This window comes from Apodemus sylvaticus, chromosome 4 (genome assembly GCF_947179515.1).
Source record: "Apodemus sylvaticus chromosome 4, mApoSyl1.1, whole genome shotgun sequence".
Lineage (NCBI taxonomy): Eukaryota > Metazoa > Chordata > Mammalia > Rodentia > Muridae > Apodemus > Apodemus sylvaticus.
Window position 1 is genome coordinate 136,912,585 of NC_067475.1, and position 21,550 is coordinate 136,934,134.

General features: G+C 47.5%; 1 protein-coding gene across 1 annotated transcript; it reads right to left on the minus strand.

The window, feature by feature from the left end:
• Positions 1–8,982: 8,982 nt before the first annotated feature.
• Positions 8,983–21,408, minus strand: Ndufb5 (NADH:ubiquinone oxidoreductase subunit B5). The gene is made up of 6 exons (XM_052180662.1): positions 21,250–21,408; positions 14,477–14,565; positions 12,547–12,613; positions 12,175–12,236; positions 11,555–11,661; positions 8,983–9,177 (listed from the first exon to the last, which is right to left on the minus strand). Exons 1-6 carry the CDS (start codon positions 21,371–21,373, stop codon positions 9,057–9,059), a joined length of 570 nt encoding a protein of 189 aa, XP_052036622.1. The 5' UTR covers positions 21,374–21,408; the 3' UTR covers positions 8,983–9,056.
• Positions 21,409–21,550: the final 142 nt, after the last annotated feature.

Here is a 21,550-nt window from a genome sequence, read left to right on the forward strand (position 1 = left end):
TGTGTTCTGCTGGGCCTGGCTCACACTTGGTGGCAGTCAGTCAGCAAGGGCAGCAGGTGATAGGCGAGCTGTGGTAGGTCCCTGGGAAGAGCCCAGCAGCATCGCCTCTGAGCCTAAGTAGGCGGTCCAGCCTTGATCTCAGGGTTCGCACCTTACCTCATTATAATGTTATGCTGTATTCAGTTAATATCCCTGGGAGGCCTTTTTTTTTAAGTGAGGAGGATGGAGGTGGGGAGGGGGAGAGGTATAGGAGAACTGGGATTTGCAGAGGGAGGGGAAACTGTGGTTGGGATGTAATGCATGTAAAAAATTAAAATAAATTGTTTTCACACAATATATTTTGATTATATTCTTTCCCCTCCCCTAACTCCTCCAAAGTTTTTACCACTCCCCTGCCCAGCCCAACTTCTTGCTCTCACTCTCTGAAAAACACAAAAACAAAAACAGCAAAAACAAAAAACAAACAAACAACAAAAAAAGCTAAACATGAAGCAAAAGGCCCAGGAGTAAACGGGGAGTCTGTTGTGTTTGCCGAGTACTCCTGGGCATGAGGCCTGCCTCGGAATGTGTTTAATATACACCTCACTGGAGAAAACAGATCTTCCCCTTCCCAGCAGGCAATGATTGCAAACAGTTGCTAGGTGAGGTGTTGGAGTCATCTTCTTGTGCACTGTGCAAAGGTTGTCTTTCAAACGTCGATTTCTGCACTAGCAGAGGGTTTTGTGCTGGCTGGCCTTGGGTATTGTTCTATTTATGGGCCATCACCTGCTTCAGTATTTTGTTAGCAGACACCTCTCTCACCTGCTGATTGGTTGAATAAAGAGGGGGGGGGTGTCTCTGGGGAAGAATCGGAGGCAGGAATTCACCAGGTGACACGTGGTATAGAGAACAGGTACCCAGAAGGAATGAGAGGTAACGGGCCACATAGCAGGATGTGAACTAGAATTAGCCGAGTTAGAGCTAGTGGGGAGGTGCTTAGCTAGAGTGCCCAAACTTTTATAAATAATAATAACTCTCTGGGTTACTATTCAGGAACTGTCAGATCCTGACAGTCCAGTGATAGTCAGGGGTGGGACTTGTGTTCATTTTCCATTCTCAGGGCTGGGACTGTATCTGGTTTGAGCCTGTATGGGTCTTATGCATGCTGTCTCTGACTCTGTGAGTTCATACATGTACCTCTGTGTGTTCATACACACACCATCAGTCCAGTTGTGTCTGGAAGATGCTGTTTCCTTGGAGTCGCCCACCACCTCTGGCTCTTACAATCTTGCTACCTCCTCTTTGAAAGGAAAGATTTGATAAAGACCTCCTACCTAGGACTGGGTGTCCCTGCACATTGCCCGCTTGCGGGTCTCTGTATTAATCACCATCCATTAAAATATGATGCAACTCTGATGAGGGTTGAGTAATTCATTAATCTATGGATACAGCAATATGTCATTAAGAGTTATTTTATGGCTATGTTCCTATAGCAGAGTAATAGTAGTGGGATTTTTGTGTTTTTTAGAGAGAGAGAGAGAGAGAGAGAGAGAGAGAGAGAGAGAGACTAACCCTTCAGCAGATTTATAATTGGTAAGCTTTTTTCCCACTTTATAAGCTGTTTCTTTGCGTTATTGGTGGTGTTCTTTGCTGTGTAAATGTTTTTTAACTTCATAGGGTCCTCTTTATTAATTGTTGGTCTTAGTGTTATACCCAAGTCGCCGGGACCTCAAAGACCAAGAAGCCAATTCCCACACAAGCACATAAGGGCTTTTATTTTTTGTTTGTTTGTTTGTTTGTTTGTTTCAAGATAGGGTTTCTTTGTATAGCCCTGGCTAACCTGGAGCTCACTCTGTAGACTAAGCTGGCCTCGAATTCAGAAATCTGCCTGCATCTGCCTCCCAGAGTACTGGGATTACAGGCGTGCACCACCACTACCTAGCTCATAAGGGCTTTTATTACAAGCTTGAAAGGAGAGCCTTGAATCTTGGGGTGCAGGGTACTTATTGTGGTTACAGCAAGGTTGGGCAATTTCCACACAGGTCAGCAAGTTAATATTTTAAAAGCTGCATTTCCAGCATGATCTTCAGGAACCAATATGGGGGCAAAACCACCTGACAAACAGGCTGGCTAAGTTATTTATTTTCTGCCATAGGTTATCTATATGCACCTGACCCTGCAGTTGTGGGGTTGGGGGGGTGTTCTTTAGGATGTTTGCTCACATGGACTTGGTGGTTTTCTTCCTGGAACTGGAGTTTAGCCCCTGGGGCTTCTAAAAAAAAGTCCTTTCCTGTGCCATTGAGTGCAAGCCTATTCCCTGCTTTCTCTTCCATCAGGTTCAGTTATTTTGGTCCCTTGTTGAGGCCTTTGATCTAGCTGGAGTTGAGTTTTGTCGTAAGGATCTGTTTGCATTCTTCTCCACGCAGCTATCCAGTGTGTTGAAGATACTGTCTTCCTCCTAGCTGTGCTTTTCTGTTAAAAACTGGATGTCCATAGGTGTGTGGGCTTCTAGCTGCATCTTTAGTTCAATTCCATTAATCACTGTGTCCATTTTATCCCAGTACCATGCCATTTCTATCACTCTAACTCTGTGATAAATTTGAGTTATGACTTTTAACTCCAGCATTTCTCTGTTTGTCTGCATGGTCTGTCTATGGACAAGAGTGGGATTCTGAGATCATCCACTATGAATGGTCCCCAGTTGGTGGTGCTGTTTGGAAGAGATTAGGAGAGTCCCTCTCTTGTTAAAGAACAACTTCTGTCACTGGGGGGTGAGATTGAGTGTTTCAAAGGTCTAGCCATTCCCAGTTCCCTCCCGCTTCCTTTCCCTCTCCTTCTCCCTCTCCCTTTCCTTCTCCTTCCCTCTCCCTTTCCTCTCTATCCCTCCCTTCCCCCTCTTTTTCCCTCCCCCTCCCTCCCTCCCTCCCTCCCTCCCTCCCTCCCTCTCTCTCCCCCTCTCTCTCTAACTAGCTCAATTAGTATAAGCAGTGTTACTAGTATGCACATTGGTGAAATATCCCTGAAAGGCTCCAGGACCCAGGACCACTACCCACAAAATCTTTAATTGGAGCTGGCTTACAGGTTCATAGGTTCAGTCCATTACCATCTAGGTGGGAGCAGAAAAGCAAGCAGGCAGGCATGGTGCAGGAGGGGCTGAAAGTGCCACGTCTTCATCCGAAGGCCTCTAGGATAAGACTGACTTCCAGGCAGCTAGGATGAGGGTTTAAAGCCCGAGTCCACAGTGGCACACTTATTCCAACAAGGCCACACCTCCAAATAGTGCCACTCCCTGGGCTAGACACACTCAAACCATCATACCTCCATGCTATCGTGCTACTGCCTAGATGGTAATGGACTGAACCTCTGAACCTGTAAGCCTAAAATAGATTTTATATATAATATATAAATATATATATTATATAGCCATTCCCAGTTCCCTCCCTTTCCCTCTACCTCTCCTTGGAAATATATATATATTCCAAGTGTTGGATGGAATATTCTGCAAGTATCTCTTGGTGTATTTTGATATATAATAGTGCTGAAAACTCTGTTTTCAAGAATTCTCTTGAAAAATGTACATATGCATTGTGTGCCTGTGTGCATGTGTGTTTGCATTTGTGTAAGCACATATCTATGCATACATGTGCATACGAGTACACACATGCCATGGCTCATATGTGAAGGTGAGAGGACCCCTTAGGAATCCAGTTCTCTCCTCCCAGGTCAGGCACGAGGACTGAACTCGGGCCCTGGGCTTCTCAGGGTCTTCGCACACCAAGACTTCTTGCTCCCCCTCGTTGTTCATGCTCTTGTAAGTGTGATCCATCTGTGAAGGGAATAAGAAGTTGAAGTCACTCATTATTTTTATAACCAGACCTACCTGTCCCCCTTTTCTTAAAATTAAAGCTTCATATTTAATTATATGTATAACATGGTGCCAGAGGCCAGCACTGGTGGATATTCTTCTTGGTTCTCTTTTGAGGTAAGATGTGGGGTAAACGCGTTGGACGGGGCAAGACTTGGCCTTGTGAGATATTTAGGGTGGCATCGTGAGCAAAGGCTACTTAGTTGGCTGCAGAGCACGTGAGCTTCCTTGAGTGATAGTCATGACCTTGATTACCTTTTTCTCATAGATTCAACCCCGTTATTAAATTTGCCAGGTCAAAATATATTTATCACCTTTGATAAGCTCCTCCACTCCCCTTTTTGTGAGATGGGGTTTCTCTGAAGAGCCCTGGCTGTCCTGCAACTCCCTCTGTAGAGCAGGCTGGCCTCAACGACCAGCCTCTCCTGTCTCAAGCTTTGGTAGACTCTGAAAGTGTCTTGTATTATTACTATTCATTTGTTTAGCTTCTCTCCCTTTACGTAAGCACTATGTTGGTTTGAATGCAAGTCGATCTCGGTCACTGTTAGCCAGTATTCCAGTATGGTAACAAAGCACCCGAGACAGCCAATTTAAAAAGACAGCTTTGTTTTCACTCATGATAAGTGATGTCATGACTGATTAGTTGTGGGGGTCTCTCAGCCTTCGCAGCACAGTGATAGTTGTGGGGGTCTCTCAGCCTTCACAGCACAGTGATAAGCTGGAAGAGGCAAGAAGGCGGATCAGCACAGCATGGCAAGGCAGACAGTGCTGCTTTAAACTTCAGGAGTCTGACCTGGAGTGGTTTATTGCAGGCCTCTTTAAGCTCAGCATGAGCTGAACTATTCTTGGGATGATTATCTCAATCCCGCATTCATAACATACATCCCTAAATTGCTTTAAGGAACAGATCAAACGAAATGCAGATCAGATGTAACTACACTGAAACTCTTTTGAAAGTATAGATGGCACCTTCCACAAAGATATATACTGACTGAGGAAAACAAGTTTACAGGAAGGGTCAGAAGGAAGGTCCAGTACCGAGATGTCTCCCAACACACAGACTGTGCAAAGGCTGGAGAGCACGTCCACTCCAGCCTCTTTCAGAAAACAGATTTTGCATTTCTTTCCTTGAAGGAACAGCCCTGTGCTGTGGGTTTAATGTTCTGGTTTCCCTAGTACATGTCTGTGAGCAGATTCCCGTGTCCTGTGGCTTTTGGCCCTGGGGCAACACAGTATAATCATGGAGTTGCCTGCCGGAAGCAATTGTTCCCCTTATGGCAACAGGAAAGTAAAAGGGAGGAAGAGGAGGAGTGTCAGCTCACTGAGGCAGGCAAGTGCAGGGAACAGCACAGCAACCAGGACTCTACTTGTTTGGTATCTTTTTTTAAAAAAAAATATTTATTTTATTTATACAAGTACACTGTAGCTGTCTTCAGACACACCAGAAGAAGGTTTCAGATCTCATTACAGATGGTTGTGAGCTTCCATGTGGTTGCTGGGAATTGAACTCAGGACGTCTGGAAGAGCAGTCAGTGCTCCTAACCTCTGAGCCATCTCTCCAGCCCCTTGGTTTGATATTTTATGGGCCCTCTTCTAACAATGTACTTGGAAACCTAAGACCCTCACCCATGTATACACACTCTTCTCTGAACCTAGTCACCTGTTAGCAACCCAGAACCCTTACCTGCATCAAGCTGCACATATCTACTTAAAATAAGAAGGATAAACAATGGGTAAGTTTTACCTCCCTTTAGCAATCAGCAGTTTCTATTCAAGTGTATTCCCAATACACTTGAATATTGGGCATTGGTGGCACACGCCTTTATTCCCAGCACTTGGGAGGCAGAGGCAGGCAGATCCTATCAACTAAGAGGATAGGAAGATTGATCTAGATTGAACTGGTCTTGAGTGCTTTGCAATAAGGCACATTGTCCTCTAAGTGAGCTTTTAGGAAGAATCCCCTATTTACCATCGCACACTTATGCATAATCTGATATGTATATGACTAAAACCAGATGCATCATGGGAAGTAACATGAATATTGATCATGTTCATTATATGTCCAAGACTGTCAACCACAATGAAGAACCAACCAAACTACACCTGAGTTGTTGAAGTTTTCTGTCTCTGAACCCCATAAAAAGTAACCATAAGCTGGGCAGTGGTGGCACACGCCTTATTCCCAGCACTTGGGAGGCAGAGGCAGACAGATTTCTGAGTTCGAAGCCAGCCTGGTCTACAGAGTGAGTTCCAGGACAGCCAGGGCTACACAGAGAAACCCTGTCTGGGGTCGGGGGGAAAGTAACCATAATGAGTGCATCTAGCAGGCTGTCAGTCACAACTGTGTGTCTGACCTGAACTGTCACCTTGCTGCTTTTGAAACCCTGTGTGTGCCCTTAAGTCAACCCTTTGAATAAGAGGCTAGACACAGCCAGGCCAGACCTGACCCCTGGTAAAGTGTTTGGCAAGCCAGCCAGGAGGCAAGAAAACATTCTTCCACCTTACTGATGAAATGAGTCTAGTCCTTTTCCATTCCAGTGTCTGTAGTTGGCCCAGCTAGCCAGCTTTGTCAGAGAGCTGTCGGTCTATTTAAGTGTGCCCTGTCAGTTCATGGGAATTGTTTATTGTGTTGTTTTGTGTCCTGAGAAGGAACCTGCATGACAATCATGAATGCCCTAAAAATAGACTATGTGCTGTCTTGACATATGCCTAATTTTAAAGTCTCTCTCCCTCCCTCTCTCTGTCTGTCTCTCTGTCTCTTTCTCTGTGTCTCTGTCTCTGTCTCTCTCTCTCTGTCTGTCTGTGTGTGTGTGTGTAAAATGTGGTTAGTTCCTATCTGTTACACATTAGACTTAACAACTATGTCTAATAGGACAGTGTTCTTTCTGTACCAAGCTTTCTGTATCTCAGCAGGACCTAAGGAATGATATATTCCTCGTATTAGCAGAATGGCAAAGGGAAACAAACCTACAACTGAGCTGAGGGGAGCAGAGGGAGGAGAAACTGTGGTCAGGATGAGAGAAAACAAAGAAACCAGCCCACTAAAGAGAATGATACCTACAGATCCACCACGCTCAGGGCCTGCTCCTTCTTTCCTAGTTCTCCTACAAATGCTCTGCATGAGTGGGGCCCAGAGACCTTATGTCCTTCTCTCAGTCTGTGCGCAGAGTTGTGAGACTGCACAGGAAAGCCTCAGAACAAATCTTTGGGGTAGTGAGTGTGGCCACCCCCTCTGGGAAAACAAGGAGCTTGCAGCACTCCAGAAGACCTTGGCGGAGGTCAGGTGCAGGGAGCCTGGCAAGTGACCCTGTGGCCTTTCATTTCTTCTGTTCCTTTAGGTAGCAACACACACTTTACTGTTGGTCCAAGGACAATACCTGGAAAACTGGTTCCAGGTTCTGCCTCCCCTCTCGTGGTGTCTAGATGCTGCCAATACACCTGATCAGAAAGGTGAAGTCTTGGATGGGGGGCGGGAGGGGGGTCCTGCAGTCAACCTCTTCTTTCCAGGGTGTCAGAGTCTCCAGGTAAAAGGGGGTAATGCGGAATCAGGGACAAATAGGGTCCACGGAACTCCAGATTGGTCAGGAGTGTCAGAAGTGTTACAGCTCTTAGAAAAGGAGTAAAGGAGTTCCGGCAGCCGGTGGGGAGGGGACCAGGGTCCTGGGCCCTGCAGCTGCTGTGGCAGAGATGCCAGTGCTGGAGATGTTGGGGCTGTGCTCTGTTCGGATGCGAGCCTCTGCCAGGCAGATGGGCCCAAACGTCCAACAAGTACATCAGGGGCAGAGAGCCCTCCCCCAAACGTTACAGCTCAGTAAAAACAGTCTCAAAAGATCCTTGGGGAGATGACTCAGGTGCTTTATTCCACGTGGACAGGACTACATGAACCTGGGATTTGGGGGGATTCTTTTGGCTGATGCTAAGATGCTGGTGATGCTCTATTTGCCTGAGGAAGAATTCCAGGTGCCATGCTATGCTATGTGACTACTTGTGGCGGTCCACCTGGTTGGGGGTCTGCGGGTCACAAGCTCCAAGGCAGGGGCGGAAGCAGGGAAGGAGCTAGCTCTACTCCTCGGTCTCGAGTTTGAGATTCCAGGGTTAGAACCTGCTGTCCCTTGGCAGTCTCACGCCCATTCCTCTCGCCGCATGGTCCGCATGCCCCACAGAAAACCACGAGCCTGAATCTAAACGACCTGAGTTCACATCACCGTCTGTCGTGAAGAGTGAAGAGCAGATGCAAAGGAAGGCTGTCCTGAGTTGAAAGACAACAAACCCTGGGGATGAAAGCTATTTCTGTAAACACTGAACACATCTGAAGTCTCTAACCCTCACCTGAAAAGAGAGAAAGAACTTTAGGAAATGGTGCTGTTGGAGAGGATGTGGCAGAGTCAATGTTTGGGAGCCGTGCTCAGCAGACAGTGAGGGCCTGACAAATGACAGGCATGAGGGGCTTTAACTCACACCTCATGCAGTGCTGGAGGTCAAGGCCAGGGCTTCCTGTGTGCCAGCACTCTGTCGTCTTTCCAAACCCTCAGCTCTACGTCAGCATTCTAAAAGGATCTAAAAGGAAAAGCACAGCTGGAGAGTGCAGATGCGGCTCTGAGGTGAAATGTATTTAGTCTATGGAAGGCCCTGGGCTCAAACAGCACCAGTAAGAAAGCAGCCAGGCTCAGGAAGGAAGCACCTTCGGTGTTTACAAAATGGTGCTCTAAGGAAGTTCAGTTACTGTGTCTCAAGGGTTTGTGGTTTTAAAAAAGAATGACATGCACCCCAAAAGTAAAGCAAGACACTACAGTATAAACGCTAAGACTAGCTTACTAAAATTTATTTATTCTGGTGCTGATAATTTTATATGGTTTATATTCAGTATTTCTTGTGAACTTAAAATTCCAACTAGTCCCAAATAACCCTCATCTGCAAAGACAGACTACAGTTCCTCAATATTCACAGGGCCTCTGCACTTTCTACCTGACAGACAAAGGCACCAGCAGCTTACCAACAGTGTCACTTCAGGAGTCACAAATCCCCAGACCTCCCACTTTGATTACTACCCTGTAAATCTCAACAGATGAAACTGAAAGGCCCACAGAGAACACATCACCTGAACCACGTGAAGAAACAGTCACAGACACTTGTGTGCATCAGAGTAAAAACACAGAGTATTTATTCATTTCTTCCCACTAGAGGAACACACTGTTCTTAGACAGATGACTCGTCAGTTGTCAGGAGTTGCTTTTGGAGAATGATCAATGAACTCCTTTTCAGGGGTTGAGAATTGATACCAGGGTCCATCACCCCGGGCACGCATCAGTCTTCGAACCTCCTGCTCCTTTAACCTGTAACAAGGGGAATAGTAATGGTGTTAACATGGACGCACGAGCAGGTGCAGCCACTATAGCAGTCAGCAGAGGTTTTTCAAGTAACACAACAGAACCACCCTAGGACAAAGATGCCTGGACCACTCCACAGCCGCACTGCTCATGGGCCTAAGCTGGCACACCAGACACGCAGCTGACTATCTATGTTCCTGTGCATAATAGTCAAGACATGGAAGCAGCCTAGATGCCCATCAACAGATGAATGGATAAAGAAAATGTGTCCCATGTACACAATGGAACATCATTCAGTCACAGAGAAAAATGAAACCACGCCACACGCAGAGGACTGCATGAAGCTGGAGGCCATCGTGTCCTCCTGTGTGGAATCCAGGTCTCACACATACTGACACATACAGGTAGACACAGGACAGATGGAGAACGGCTAGGGGTAGAAAGGGACCAGGAGGAGGAAGGAGAACAGGAAGATATCAGCAGCAGGAGGAAAGGGGAAGAGACAGTAAAGGAGGTAAAGACAAGTAACAGACATCATCATGACGATGGCATCGGGAAAGCCATTGTTTCATACACTACAAAAATTGATGAAAGGGAAAACAGTCCCACATCCCCCTGTATGCATGCTAGTCGGCACAGCCACCTGCTGCACACACAAGCCAACTCGGGACTGTGACCTGTCATCACCTAACTGAGCAACTGTCTCCACAGGCCCCGCTCCCTGCTTTGTGACAGCTTGCTCTGTCATCCCTGCTTTTCCAGGTTAATACAGTTGGCTAAGATGTCTACTACTGTGCCCGTGCGAGGGTCCCTGTGCTGTGAGGTGACATGCTGCCGTCTGCCTCTACTGCTGCTATCAATGTTACGAGGGGGATTTTCTCCACAGGAAGCGAAACTCCCTCACCAACATCACACTGAATGGCCTACATTAGATATTCAGTTGTTAAAAACAGAAAAGTCAGAGCCAAAAAAACCCCATTAACCCAGAGCCCCACGCGGCTGACATCAAACGTCTCTAAACTTTCAAAACTCCACAGCCAAGGCCAAGCCTTCTCCACAAAACCCTTGACTTTCCAAAGTACAGGTATTAATCTTTTTATGACCAGATATGTACAACCACAGAATTCACTTCCTAAGCCTTAGCCAGCTTCCTAACCTTACTTATGAGATTATATACCTTTGTAACTGTGACTTAGAGTATATTTATTCAACTTTTCTGAAAGGACTAAACACTTCTTATCCCTCCTCTTTTAAATATAATTACATAAAATGTGTAACTATCATAATTAAAGAGAAAGAGTTCATAAATTAGAGAGTAGGGGGAAAGGAAGGAACTCAAGTGGGGAGAAGAAAGGAGGTAGAAGCGGTGTAAGGAATAGGACTTGTGTGGAAATTTCTTATAGAAATAAAAAAAAAATTAAGTAAAAAAACAGTAACAACAGCAAACAAGACACAGCCAAAAAACCCAAACCCAAGGCTGAGGACATGGCGCAGTCAGTAAGGCGCTGCATTGGGGGACAGTCCTGTCCCCAAAGCCGTGTAAGACCATCACAGCCTGGTGCTGAGGAGGCGGGACGGACCCCAGAGCTGCCAGCCAGGCGAGCCTCCGGGTCAGGGAGGCTCGCCTGTCTCAAAATGTAAAACACAAAACAATACCTGAGATTCTTCCCTGCCTTCCATAGGCACACACCTGTACACACACACACACACACACACACACACACACACACACATACACACACACACACACCCTGCATACAGACATACACCCATAAAAACCAACCAACCAACCAACCAAACCAAAACTAATAAGCACACCATGGTCCAAGAGAAACACACGCTCTCCCCAGGAAGAGCATTAACTGAAGGCTGGGGCCAAGCAAGGTTGGTAAGAGGGCTGTATCTGCACTCACAGTACACAGGGTTACATGTGGTTTCTAGTTGTAGACAGGGCAGTCTCTGATGATGTGGGATGGAAGGAGGTGAGGCAGGCTGTGGGCGGGCTGCTGTGTGCAGCGTAGCTTATTTAAGAATTTCTTCCCAGGGCTGGAGACAAGGTTCAGCAGTTAAGCACCCTTACTGCATTCGTGTCTGGTGGCTCACAGGCCTGTAACCCCAGCTTTAGGAGACCTGATGCCCTTTCAGCCTCCATGGGCCTCCCTCCTCAAGGCAGACACATACAGAGACATACACCATAGCCACTTAAAAGGGGAGAGAGGCGGAGAGGGAGAGAGAGAAGGACAGGGAGAAGGCATTCCTCTCAGTATGAGCCATCACCCCCCAGTCAGTGACAGAGCCCCCCCTTCTCCCCGGAGGGCCCTCTCCTGCTTCACAAGACATCCAGGTTCTGAGCCTGCGCTCTTCTCCCGCCCCTCTCTCCTACCGTAAGTCAGCCTTTTCAGACTCGATCTGGAGGATAGCCAGGGTTTTTTCATAGTTCTTTTCAGGTCCGTCATAGAAAGTCCGGGCAATCCATCTTGATATTGGATGCTGAGAGAAAAGTTGTTTCAAATCAGTACCCTCCTGAAGGAGTCCTCCTTTCTGGTTGACTACTATTCCAGATAACTAAAGCACTTGCACGCCAACAACTCCGAGTACTGAGTCACTCTGACCACAGGGCTCTCGCTATTGCTGCCTGCTTTGAGATAAGCACCTTAAAGGCAGCATCTCTGCAGCTCAAGGGCGAGCTAGGAGACAGAAATTCTACCGAGCAAATGCAACGATCTTTCTACCCGACTCCAGAAATAATCATATTTTATGCTAATTTAATTTAACCTATAAAGCTTAACTTTTTTAATGAAGAAAGTACCATCAATTGTTACTTATAAAAAAAAATGGTAGGCTACAAAGATGGCTCAGCAGTTTAGATCACTCTTAGTTCTTGCAGAGGGATCTGGATTCAGTTCTCAGCACCCATACAGTCCCCAGTTCCAGGGGATCTGACACCCTCCTGGTCTCCAATGAACAAGATGTCTGATAAAAGTCTTAACGAGCCATGCGGACCTTGTAGTACTCCCAGTGCTCCGGGATGTAGCCTTCCGGGATTTCTGCGAGCTCGGCTTCACCTACAGAGAGAATGTTGGCGATGCTAGGTTAGCACTGACAGCCAGTGTCCCCAGCTCCACATCAGGTCCCCCACCCCACATTCAGAAGCCAGCTTAGCTTCTCCATGACTCCCTGGGGGAGATCAGTCCCCTATGAGGGAGGGGTACAGCCACCCTGTAGGTGTCGGACAGGACCTCCAGCATCTCAGCAGTTTCCCATTTTGTTTTTAGGTAACAAGACACCATAAAGAACACATTCCTTTTTCAAGTTTTGTGTATTTGTTTACAAATGCTATCATTCCATGGAGTGAGGGCTGGATGAGGGACTTACCAATAAATATGTTCACCAGTGTTATGCCAATTAAAACTGGGACCCCAGTCAACAAAAGGTAGAATTTCTGTGAGGAAAAACATAAAGGTTTCTCTCATGGTCTTTCCTTCTTCTCCCACCAAAATTACCCTCATTTGATTTCCTTTTATCCTTACTGAACAAATATGACAATTTTGGAATCAGAATCAAATCACTGGTTTCTGTCACATTCCTCTGATTTAGTTTTTAGACACAACTCTTTAGTAGACTACAATATATGTGCAATGACTTTTGTCTTCTTGTTAAAGCAATGCAATAAAGAAAATTCTGTATTAAGAACAGTGTGAAAACAATAGCATTTCAGCCACTGAAAGTCACTGGAGTTGGTCCTGGTATGAGAAGAGGACACTCACTATGTGTGATAGCACACACCACACTGGGGAATCCAGTATCCCATAGATGGAGGCAGGAGAACCAGGAGTTTGAAGTCAGCCTTGACCACATAGCAAGTCTGAGACTAGCCTGGGATAACAGGAGATCCTCTGTTGAATTTAAAAAAAAAAAAAAGCTAGGGAGAGGCAGTGTGCACAGTGGGGAGGAGGGGGAGGACCAGGGAGAGGCAGTGTGCACAGTGGGGAGGAGGGGGAGGGCTAGGGAGAGGCAGTGTGCACAGTGGGGAGGAGGGGGAGGACAAGGGAGAGGCAGTGTGCCAGTGGGGAGGAGGGGGAGGACTAGGGAGAGGCAGTGTGCACAGTGGGGAGGAGGGGGAGGACAAGGGAGAGGCAGTGTGCACAGTGGGGAGAAGGGGGAGGACTAGGGAGAGGCAGTGTGCACAGTGGGGAGGAGGGGGAGGACTAGGGAGAGGCAGTGTGCATAGTGGGGAGGAGGGGGAGGACTAGGGAGAGGCAGTGTGCACAGTGGGGAGGAGGGGGAGGACTAGGGAGAGGCAGTGTGCGCAGTGGGGAGGAGGGGGAGGACAAGGGAGAGGCAGTGTGCACAGTGGGGAGAAGGGGGAGGACTAGGGAGAGGCAGTGTGCACAGTGGGGAGGAGGGGGAGGACTAGGGAGAGGCAGTGTGCACAGTGGGGAGGAGGGGGAGGACTAGGGAGAGGCAGTGTGCACAGTGGGGAGGAGGGGGAGGACAAGGGAGAGGCAGTGTGCACAGTGGGGAGAAGGGGGAGGACTAGGGAGAGGCAGTGTGCACAGTGGGGAGGAGGGGGAGGACAAGGGAGAGGCAGTGTGCACAGTGGGGAGGAGGGGGAGGACTAGGGAGAGGCAGTGTGCACAGTGGGGAGGAGGGGAAGCATCTCAGGGGGAACAGCAAGTGTCCATTCCTAAGCTCCTGGTCGGTACTTTTTGGACCATGATCCAGACAAGCTGCTTTCTGAACAAGTAGTATTACTTACACTAATGCTGAATTAAGAATATTGACTTAAATCAACATTCCCAAATTGCATTAAAAAAAAAAATTACATCCTAAAATAGAGCTGCTTCCGTAGAAGTCTTCCTGTGAGTCTAAACTATCTCAGCTTTTTTCAAAGCCTATGTTAGTGAAACAAACGACCAGCTCAGTGGCTGAGTTTTAAGGTCTGTAAGGCTGCCGTTTCTTCATGCTGCTGGGAGAGGGCCTGACGCAGACACGCACTGAGCAGACACTGGCCACCCAGTCCTGCAGATTTGTTTCTCCACTTGAAGAGGAAGCACAATTGGACGTCAAACTGCATGACCCTGAGCAGAAGGGGCGGCTGGCACGTGACCTGCAGTCCTGTGAATCCATGCTTTGAAAAAACAATTCCAGCTAAAACTTACAAAGTTCAGTAGCAAATCAGATCTTACTACCCAACCTCCGTACCCTCTGGGGAAAAAGAAATGGTAATTTTTAAATGAAAGACATCTCCTAAATGGGAATGTTTCCTCCTAGACATGCCATAGTTAAGAACATTTCAACTCACCATTAATCTTAAGAAACGAGCGTCATAGTACAAAGAGGGCTTGATGACAAACAGTCTCTTGCCATGGTCCCCACTGTGCCGCACAGGAGCTGGAAATGAGATGTTGGGCTCATGGGGGAGGGGCACAGAGAAGACCAGCAGATACCTGGGAGTCAGCGTGCATCAGGCATTCTACCACCAGGCTACCCCATCCTTCGCATCCTGACAAAGTCCTTGTAAGTCATTTCTGACTAGGACTATCCTCCTCCTCCTCCTCCTCCTCAGATCAAAGCTTGTTGGAGATCAGTAGAGGAGGATGTGACTCCTAGATCCCCTTCCTCTGCTCCGGTCCCCTGGAAGCTGCGACACTTGCCATCAGCACTATACACGCAGGGCTGTGCTGCAATTCAGAAGCTGCACAGCTACGCTTCTGCTCAGATTCCCACTGAAGGAACCAGAACAGCAAAGAAAATGAACCTGCCCGAGATCCCATGGTGGCAACCCTAACATGAGAAAGAATGTTCCATTTACTCAAGTTTAACAGCTCCAACTCCTCACTCCCTTCAGGGCCACAGACATGCCACATACCCACGGGTCTGCACAACTATCCTTGGGTGTCAGCATCCATGAGCATCAAGGTGTTACATGAAACAACAGCCACACAGTAACGCACACGTTCTCCTGTGGACTGTGATGTCTAGTAATGCTGAGTACAGTGAATGCCTCGTAAACCACTACTATACGGCATCGTTAGGGGAATAATACCAAGAAAAAAGGTTACAGGAGCAATTTACTTTCCAAATATTTCCAAACCACAGTCATCTGGATTTGAGGATGCTGCTACATGGATGTAGAGGATCAGCTCTACCTGCTACTAACCCTGCACTTTCAACTACCCACATCTGAAGGTGGGAGCTGTTGGATTTTGGAACCACCAGCAACAGGGTTAAGGAAGTTAATTCACTAGAGAATCAGATATGGGCATGAACTCACTAAGCACAGATTATTCTAACACTACAGAAATAACAAGATAAGAAGGAGACCCTGCTGTTTTCAGAAACCCCTTTAAAAGTTACCGTTATGGAAGGGAGTCAGGATGATACTAGAAACCATTCATGAACTCATTAAAGACTGAAATGCCCACTGTGTGCAGGTCCTCTGTGAGACTAAAGGTCAAGATGGGCACAGACCCTGCTGGGAGAGAAACAGTAGACAAGGAGGCAAAGGCACCAAGGGCAGCAGAGAAACAGACAAACCAGCAGGAGAAAGCAGGCCTTTCCAGAGGGAACGGGCAGTTCAGACAGGATAGTGGAGGAAGCGGAGGACGTGCACTGCTCCCTTAGGGAAGAAGCTGGCTGCTTTGCTCTACCTGTGCTGGACAGTCTTATGTCAAGTTAACATAAGCCAGAGTCATTGGAGAAGGCGGGAATTTCAATTGAGAATATGCCTCCATAAGATCTGGTTGTAGGGCATTTTCTTAATTAGTGATTGATGGCAGAGGGCCCAGCCCACGGTGGGTGAGGCTACGCTGCGCTGGATGTCCTGGGTTCTGTAAGAAGCTGGTTGAGTAAACCCCAGAAAGCAAGCCACTAAGCAGCACCCCCATGCCTTGCCATCCGCTCTGGCGCCCAGGTTCCTCCCTTGTCTGAGTTCCTGTCCTGACTTCCTTCAGTGGTGAATGACAAAGTGGAAGAATAACCCAAATAAATGCTTTCCTCCCCAACTTTTGGTCATGGCGTTTCATTACAGCAATAGAAACCCTGCATAAGACACTACCTAGGAAATGTGGTCCACCAAAGAGACCTCCACAGAGCCCCAGAGTCTACATTCCTGTAACTGTCCTGAGTGGATGGAGACACTGGTGGTTTGAATAGGAATGGCCTTTGTAGACTCATGTTTGAACACTTAGGAAGTGGTATTAGGAGGTGTGGTCTTGTGAAGGAAATGCATCACTAAGGGTGGACCTTGGCATTTCAGAAACCCAAGCCAGGCCCAATGTTTTGTTCTTCCTGCTGCCTGCCAATCCAGATGTAGAACTCTCAGCTCCCTCTCCAGCACCATGCCTGCCTGCATGCTGCCATGCTTCCCGCCACGACAAGAATGGACTAAACCGCTGAACCTGTAAGCCTGCCCCAATTACATGGTTTTCTTTACAAGACTTGCCAGGGTCATACCTGGTCCATGGAAACGCAAAGCAACTCTTAGAAAAATGGCTAACTCAACCATAATGAAATCGAGTCCTAAATAAGTCTTCATGAACAAAATGGCAGAATCTGAAAGGCTCAACACAAAGTAAGGAGCAAGTCTTTCTGGGTCCACAGAAGCCTCAGCTGCCCACAAAAGCTTCCAAGGACAAGTCATCCTTAACCTGCTGTATAAGAAGTACAATGGATGAACCTGGATCCCTGGCCTGAAGACTGACCTAGCAATGAAGTCCTAGCTTCCACCCTGAGCACCACTTGAGTGTGGTGGGACACGCCTATCATCCGAGCAAATGGATCAGGGGCTCAAAGTCACACTCTACAGAGGTTGAAGGTAACTAGGTTACACGAGACTATGGAAATTCACCTGGTCTTCATTTTCTGACCATCCCAAAAGTGCATCCATCCCAGAGCTCGGGCGCTTTGTTTTGAGACAGTATCCTTGTATACCCTAGACCAGCCTTGAGCGCTCTAAGCACTGCAGGCTTACCTTGGCCCTCCTTGCAGGGCGCATACTTTACAGAGGACTTAAGTAGCCAGGTTGCTCACAAACCTGGCAAGTGACCTGGGGACTGACAGCACCAAAGTCTGGATAGAGACAAGGTACTGGGTTCTTTGTATTTGATTTATTTGTATGAACATTTTGCTTGCATGCATGTCTGTGTACATGTATGCCCAGTGTCCATGAAGTACAGAAAGAGTATCAGATCCCCTGGTACTGTATCTGCACATGGCTGTGACCCACCATGTTGGGAACTCAACTGATTACACATTTTTAAATAGCTAAAGAACTGTGGAGGAAAGAGGGCTCTACTGTTTCCACCTGAAGGGAAGGCTCAATAGTCAGTGTGTAAAGGGAACAGTTCTCTGCTTCACAGATTCAGAAGTTCCTAGAAATGTGGGGGCTGAAGATAAAACTGGACTGCCTCACCTATTTTTCACAGTAGTTGTTCAAGAAACCACAGTGCAATCTGGAAATCTCGTGTGATACAGGTTAGCCAAGAGGATTAAGCCACTTCTTTCAGAAAACCTGATCGCATGCCCTATCTTCAGCAGGGCATAAAGAAGTGTTCTTCCCAAACCATCTCTGGCTTCTCAAGACAAATAACCCCAAGGCGGGTGGGGCATGATAGCACACAACTTGAAGTTCTATCGCTCAGGAGGCAGAGGCAGGTTGAGTCTAGCCTGGTCTACATAGGGACAAGCTCCAAGCCAGCCAGGGCTACACAATGAGACGATATCTAATAAAACAAGAACAAGATCCCCAAGAAACCTCTCTTGCCTCCTGGGCTTTCTTTCCGCCTGAATCAACCCCTATGCCCTGGCCTCTTTGCCCGTCCGTCTCACGACTCACGTCTCACCCCTCGGAGCTGTGTATCATCTCCAACACAGCTCTTTTCTGACTTCCCCAGACAGTGTTGGTCTCCTGCTCTTACCTTGAGCAACACTTGATAATTTCCTTTAACTCGAAGAACACTAATCCTAAGAATTTGTTAGGGAGGTCAGAGGACAATATAAGCAGCTCTGTCAGTCTCTCCAGAAAGCGTCAGTGTCTGACACGTGGCAGATGTTGTGGGAACATTGGTTTTGGTGTTTCAAACAATCCAAAACTAGTCATTCACTGTCTTTCTCTAAATTCTCAGTTAAAAGTACCATTTGAATTACCTGAGCCAAAAAGCTAAGTCCACTTCCTTGCATCTGGCAATCTTTCATCACTTATCAATGACAAACTAATAACAACTCTAAGAAGGACTAGTGAGGTGGGCTGGAAAGGAAGAGGATTTGTTGTGAGGTTTGACAACCTGAGTTTGATCCCCAAATCCCATAGTGGAAGGAGAAAGCTGATTCCCACAAGTTGTCTTCTGGCCTCTACATGCACAGGCACTTTAGCTGTGTCAAGGCCCCTTCTCCACCCCAGTTAGGTCCTGATCACCTTCTTCCCCCTTCTCTGAACACCCTAGTTCTCTCAAAAGTCCTACATCCAGGCATGCCAGGAAGCCCACATACTACTTCTGCCAGTTTCCCACGTTAAGGTGATTCCCATATTCATTTTACAAGGTATACTCCTCGCCTGAGTTCACAGTACTGTGTTCACAGATGTGCTGATCCACTCTCCTCTACCCTGAGAAATATCTGTGTATACTAGCTTTAGAATGAAAAGGGACTCAGTGTTTCCCGCCCACGGCAAGCTGGGGGTCTGGGGGTTTGCTGCTTTGGGCCTGTGGCAAAGCATGATGGAAGTATGTGTCAGAACAGACTGCACACCTTCCAGTGGCTGGAAAGCAGAGAAAGAGACAAGAGGGACTGGCGCCCTTCAAGGCCCCCCCTCAATGACAGGAAGATCTCAGATTGGAATTCCACCCCCCAGATACTCAAATGCAACCTACCAGCTTCTTGGAATACTGTGGCAGGAGCACTGAAGGCTCAAAGCCAGCCTGCAATGCAGCGTGTATTCAACTCCATGACACTCTGTCTCAAATTTTTAAAGACTAAAGACAAAAAAGGAGGTCTAGGGATGCAGCCCAGAGGAAAGAATTCACCTGGCTAGAATATACAAGCACTTGTATTTCATCAGCAGTACCAAATAAATAAACAAATAAAACAAAAGGGTAAATCTAACACTGTGTGTATTTTCTAGTTTAGGTGCAAGGTGCTAAAAATGCTTCCTACTCAAAACGCTTCCCAACTACTCTGTAAGATGTCTCCGACAATCAGACAGATGGCCATCTTCCAGAAAGGACATGAAGATCATGACGAGTGCCTTCCACTTTAGCTTCCAGTAGGTGTTGACTCAAGGTCATAGAGCTTATAAGTTCTGCAGCCAAGATTTGAATCTCGGCAGCCTAGTTCCAGAAAAAGAAGATGGGAGAGGGCCTAGCCATCTTGCTGGGATACCCAAGGAACTGGTGGGAAAGAGGAAAACCTTCAGGGAGCAGTGGCACACACATACACCCGTGACAGCAGCGATAATGAAGCGGTCACTCTTGGAACAGCAGCTCGTAGGCCTTCCCTGTTCTCTCTGGACAGGACATCGGCTCCCTGCAGTGCCCTCAGAACTACAAGAGTGAGAACTAGTACAGGAAGAGGAGCCACAGAACCTTAGCTCAGTTTAGATAGACCACATTCAGCACCTCTGGGGGAGGACGCAAGAGATCTCTACTTGTGTATCTGAGGATATTTATGATAAAAAATGATGTGCAGAAGGATTTGACCAAGAAGTGTCAGCACATGGAGTATTTTAAAAGCACTGATCCTTTCCAGCATGTTCCGGAAGGTCCCTATGCACTGTCTCAATACAGAATGTGACGTAATTAAAATTAAGTTGGGAAAAAGAGGGAAATAGGACAAGATGTTTGGAAAGTGGAGAGAATGTAAGTTTTTCATTTTTCTATCTTGGACAAGGCGAATTGTGTAACTCTAACCAAGAGGATTTAATGAACTAACTACTTGAAATAGTACCTGGCATTTAGCAGATGCTCAATTAACTCTGACCCCATTGTTGCTAACTTAGTAGAATGGTGTGTTATTTTTAATATTAAGTCAGGTTCCTTGTTTGTAAAATGACAGAATAGCATTGAATTTTCTTTCCATAGTCTCTGAAGAGAAAAAAAATAGATCGACTACTAAGCAGGAGGTATTTTGCTATGTTTACTCTTCTGGAAAGCAAAGAAGGATCCAGGGTCAGGCTCCTAGGCTCTCACTATGACTGTCCTGAGACCTGAGCTCCTTTCTAAGAGACCAGTGGTTCTCAACCTTCCTGATGCTGCAACCCTTTAATGCAGTTCTTCATGTTGTGTCCCCCCAACCATAAAATTATTTTTGCTGCTACTCCATAACTGTAATTTTGCTTCTGTCATAAATCATAATGTAAACATCTGTGTTTTCCTATGGTCTTAGAGGGGTGCTCAATGTATTAAAGGCACGACTTCATTAACATACAGCCGTTCGATACACCCTGGGCTGAACTTGACATTACACATTCACTCACACTACAGTCTTTTATAATAACAAACATAAAATATTTTCGTGGACGTCAAAAAAAATAATGTCGTGAGGTCCACGGACACAGCTACCACTGTGCCTAACGGGACTGTCACCTGGAGCCTTCTTACACTCGTGCCTAGGAACGTCGTTACAGTCTTCACTTCAGTGCACTCCTCAGCAACTTCCTATCTGCGGGTTAAAGCTGGCTGCAGGTGCCACCCATGCTGATTCTGCCCCATGCCCAGCGATGCAGCGCAAGCCTGTAATGCCAGCCCTCGGGAACTGGGGCAGGGGGAGCCTCTGACCTCCGAGACCCAGTCCCAATGACGGAGGGTGTGCAGTTGCCCTTGGAGACGCGGGCGGCAGCTCCGTGCCCGTCTACCCTGGCTGCGGGTGAGCAGCGCCCGGCACGGCGTGGCAACGCTCTTCGCAAACGCTGAGCTCAAACGCTGCCATCCGATCCCCGCAGCAGCTCTTCGCACAGCCAGCGCCGCGGCTCCCCTAGAGCCCCAGGCCGACTTTGTCCCCGCTCTCTCCCTCCGAGGTCCCCAAGGTCACCTGAAAACAGCCCTCCCACCTCTCACCCGCGTCTCCAAGGCCGGCACCTACCGACAGTCTTCGGAAAGCTCCGTGTGAGAAAACTTCCGACTCCGAGTCGAGTGCCAGCGCGGCGGCATGACAGCGCTGTCAGCGCGGCGACCGAAGCCCGCTGCAGCAGGCTCATGGCCGCCATGGCTACACCGGCCACGGAAGGAAGTGGGGTGGGCAACGGGAGCCGGGAGGGACAATCCACCAGTAAGGGCGAACGCTAAAGGAGGCCATGTTGAGTGAGGGCAGCGCCCGAGTCCTGCTAGCTCCATAGGCAGACGCTGGCTGACAAAAGTGACGACATTGTAGGTGGGGCGCCCAA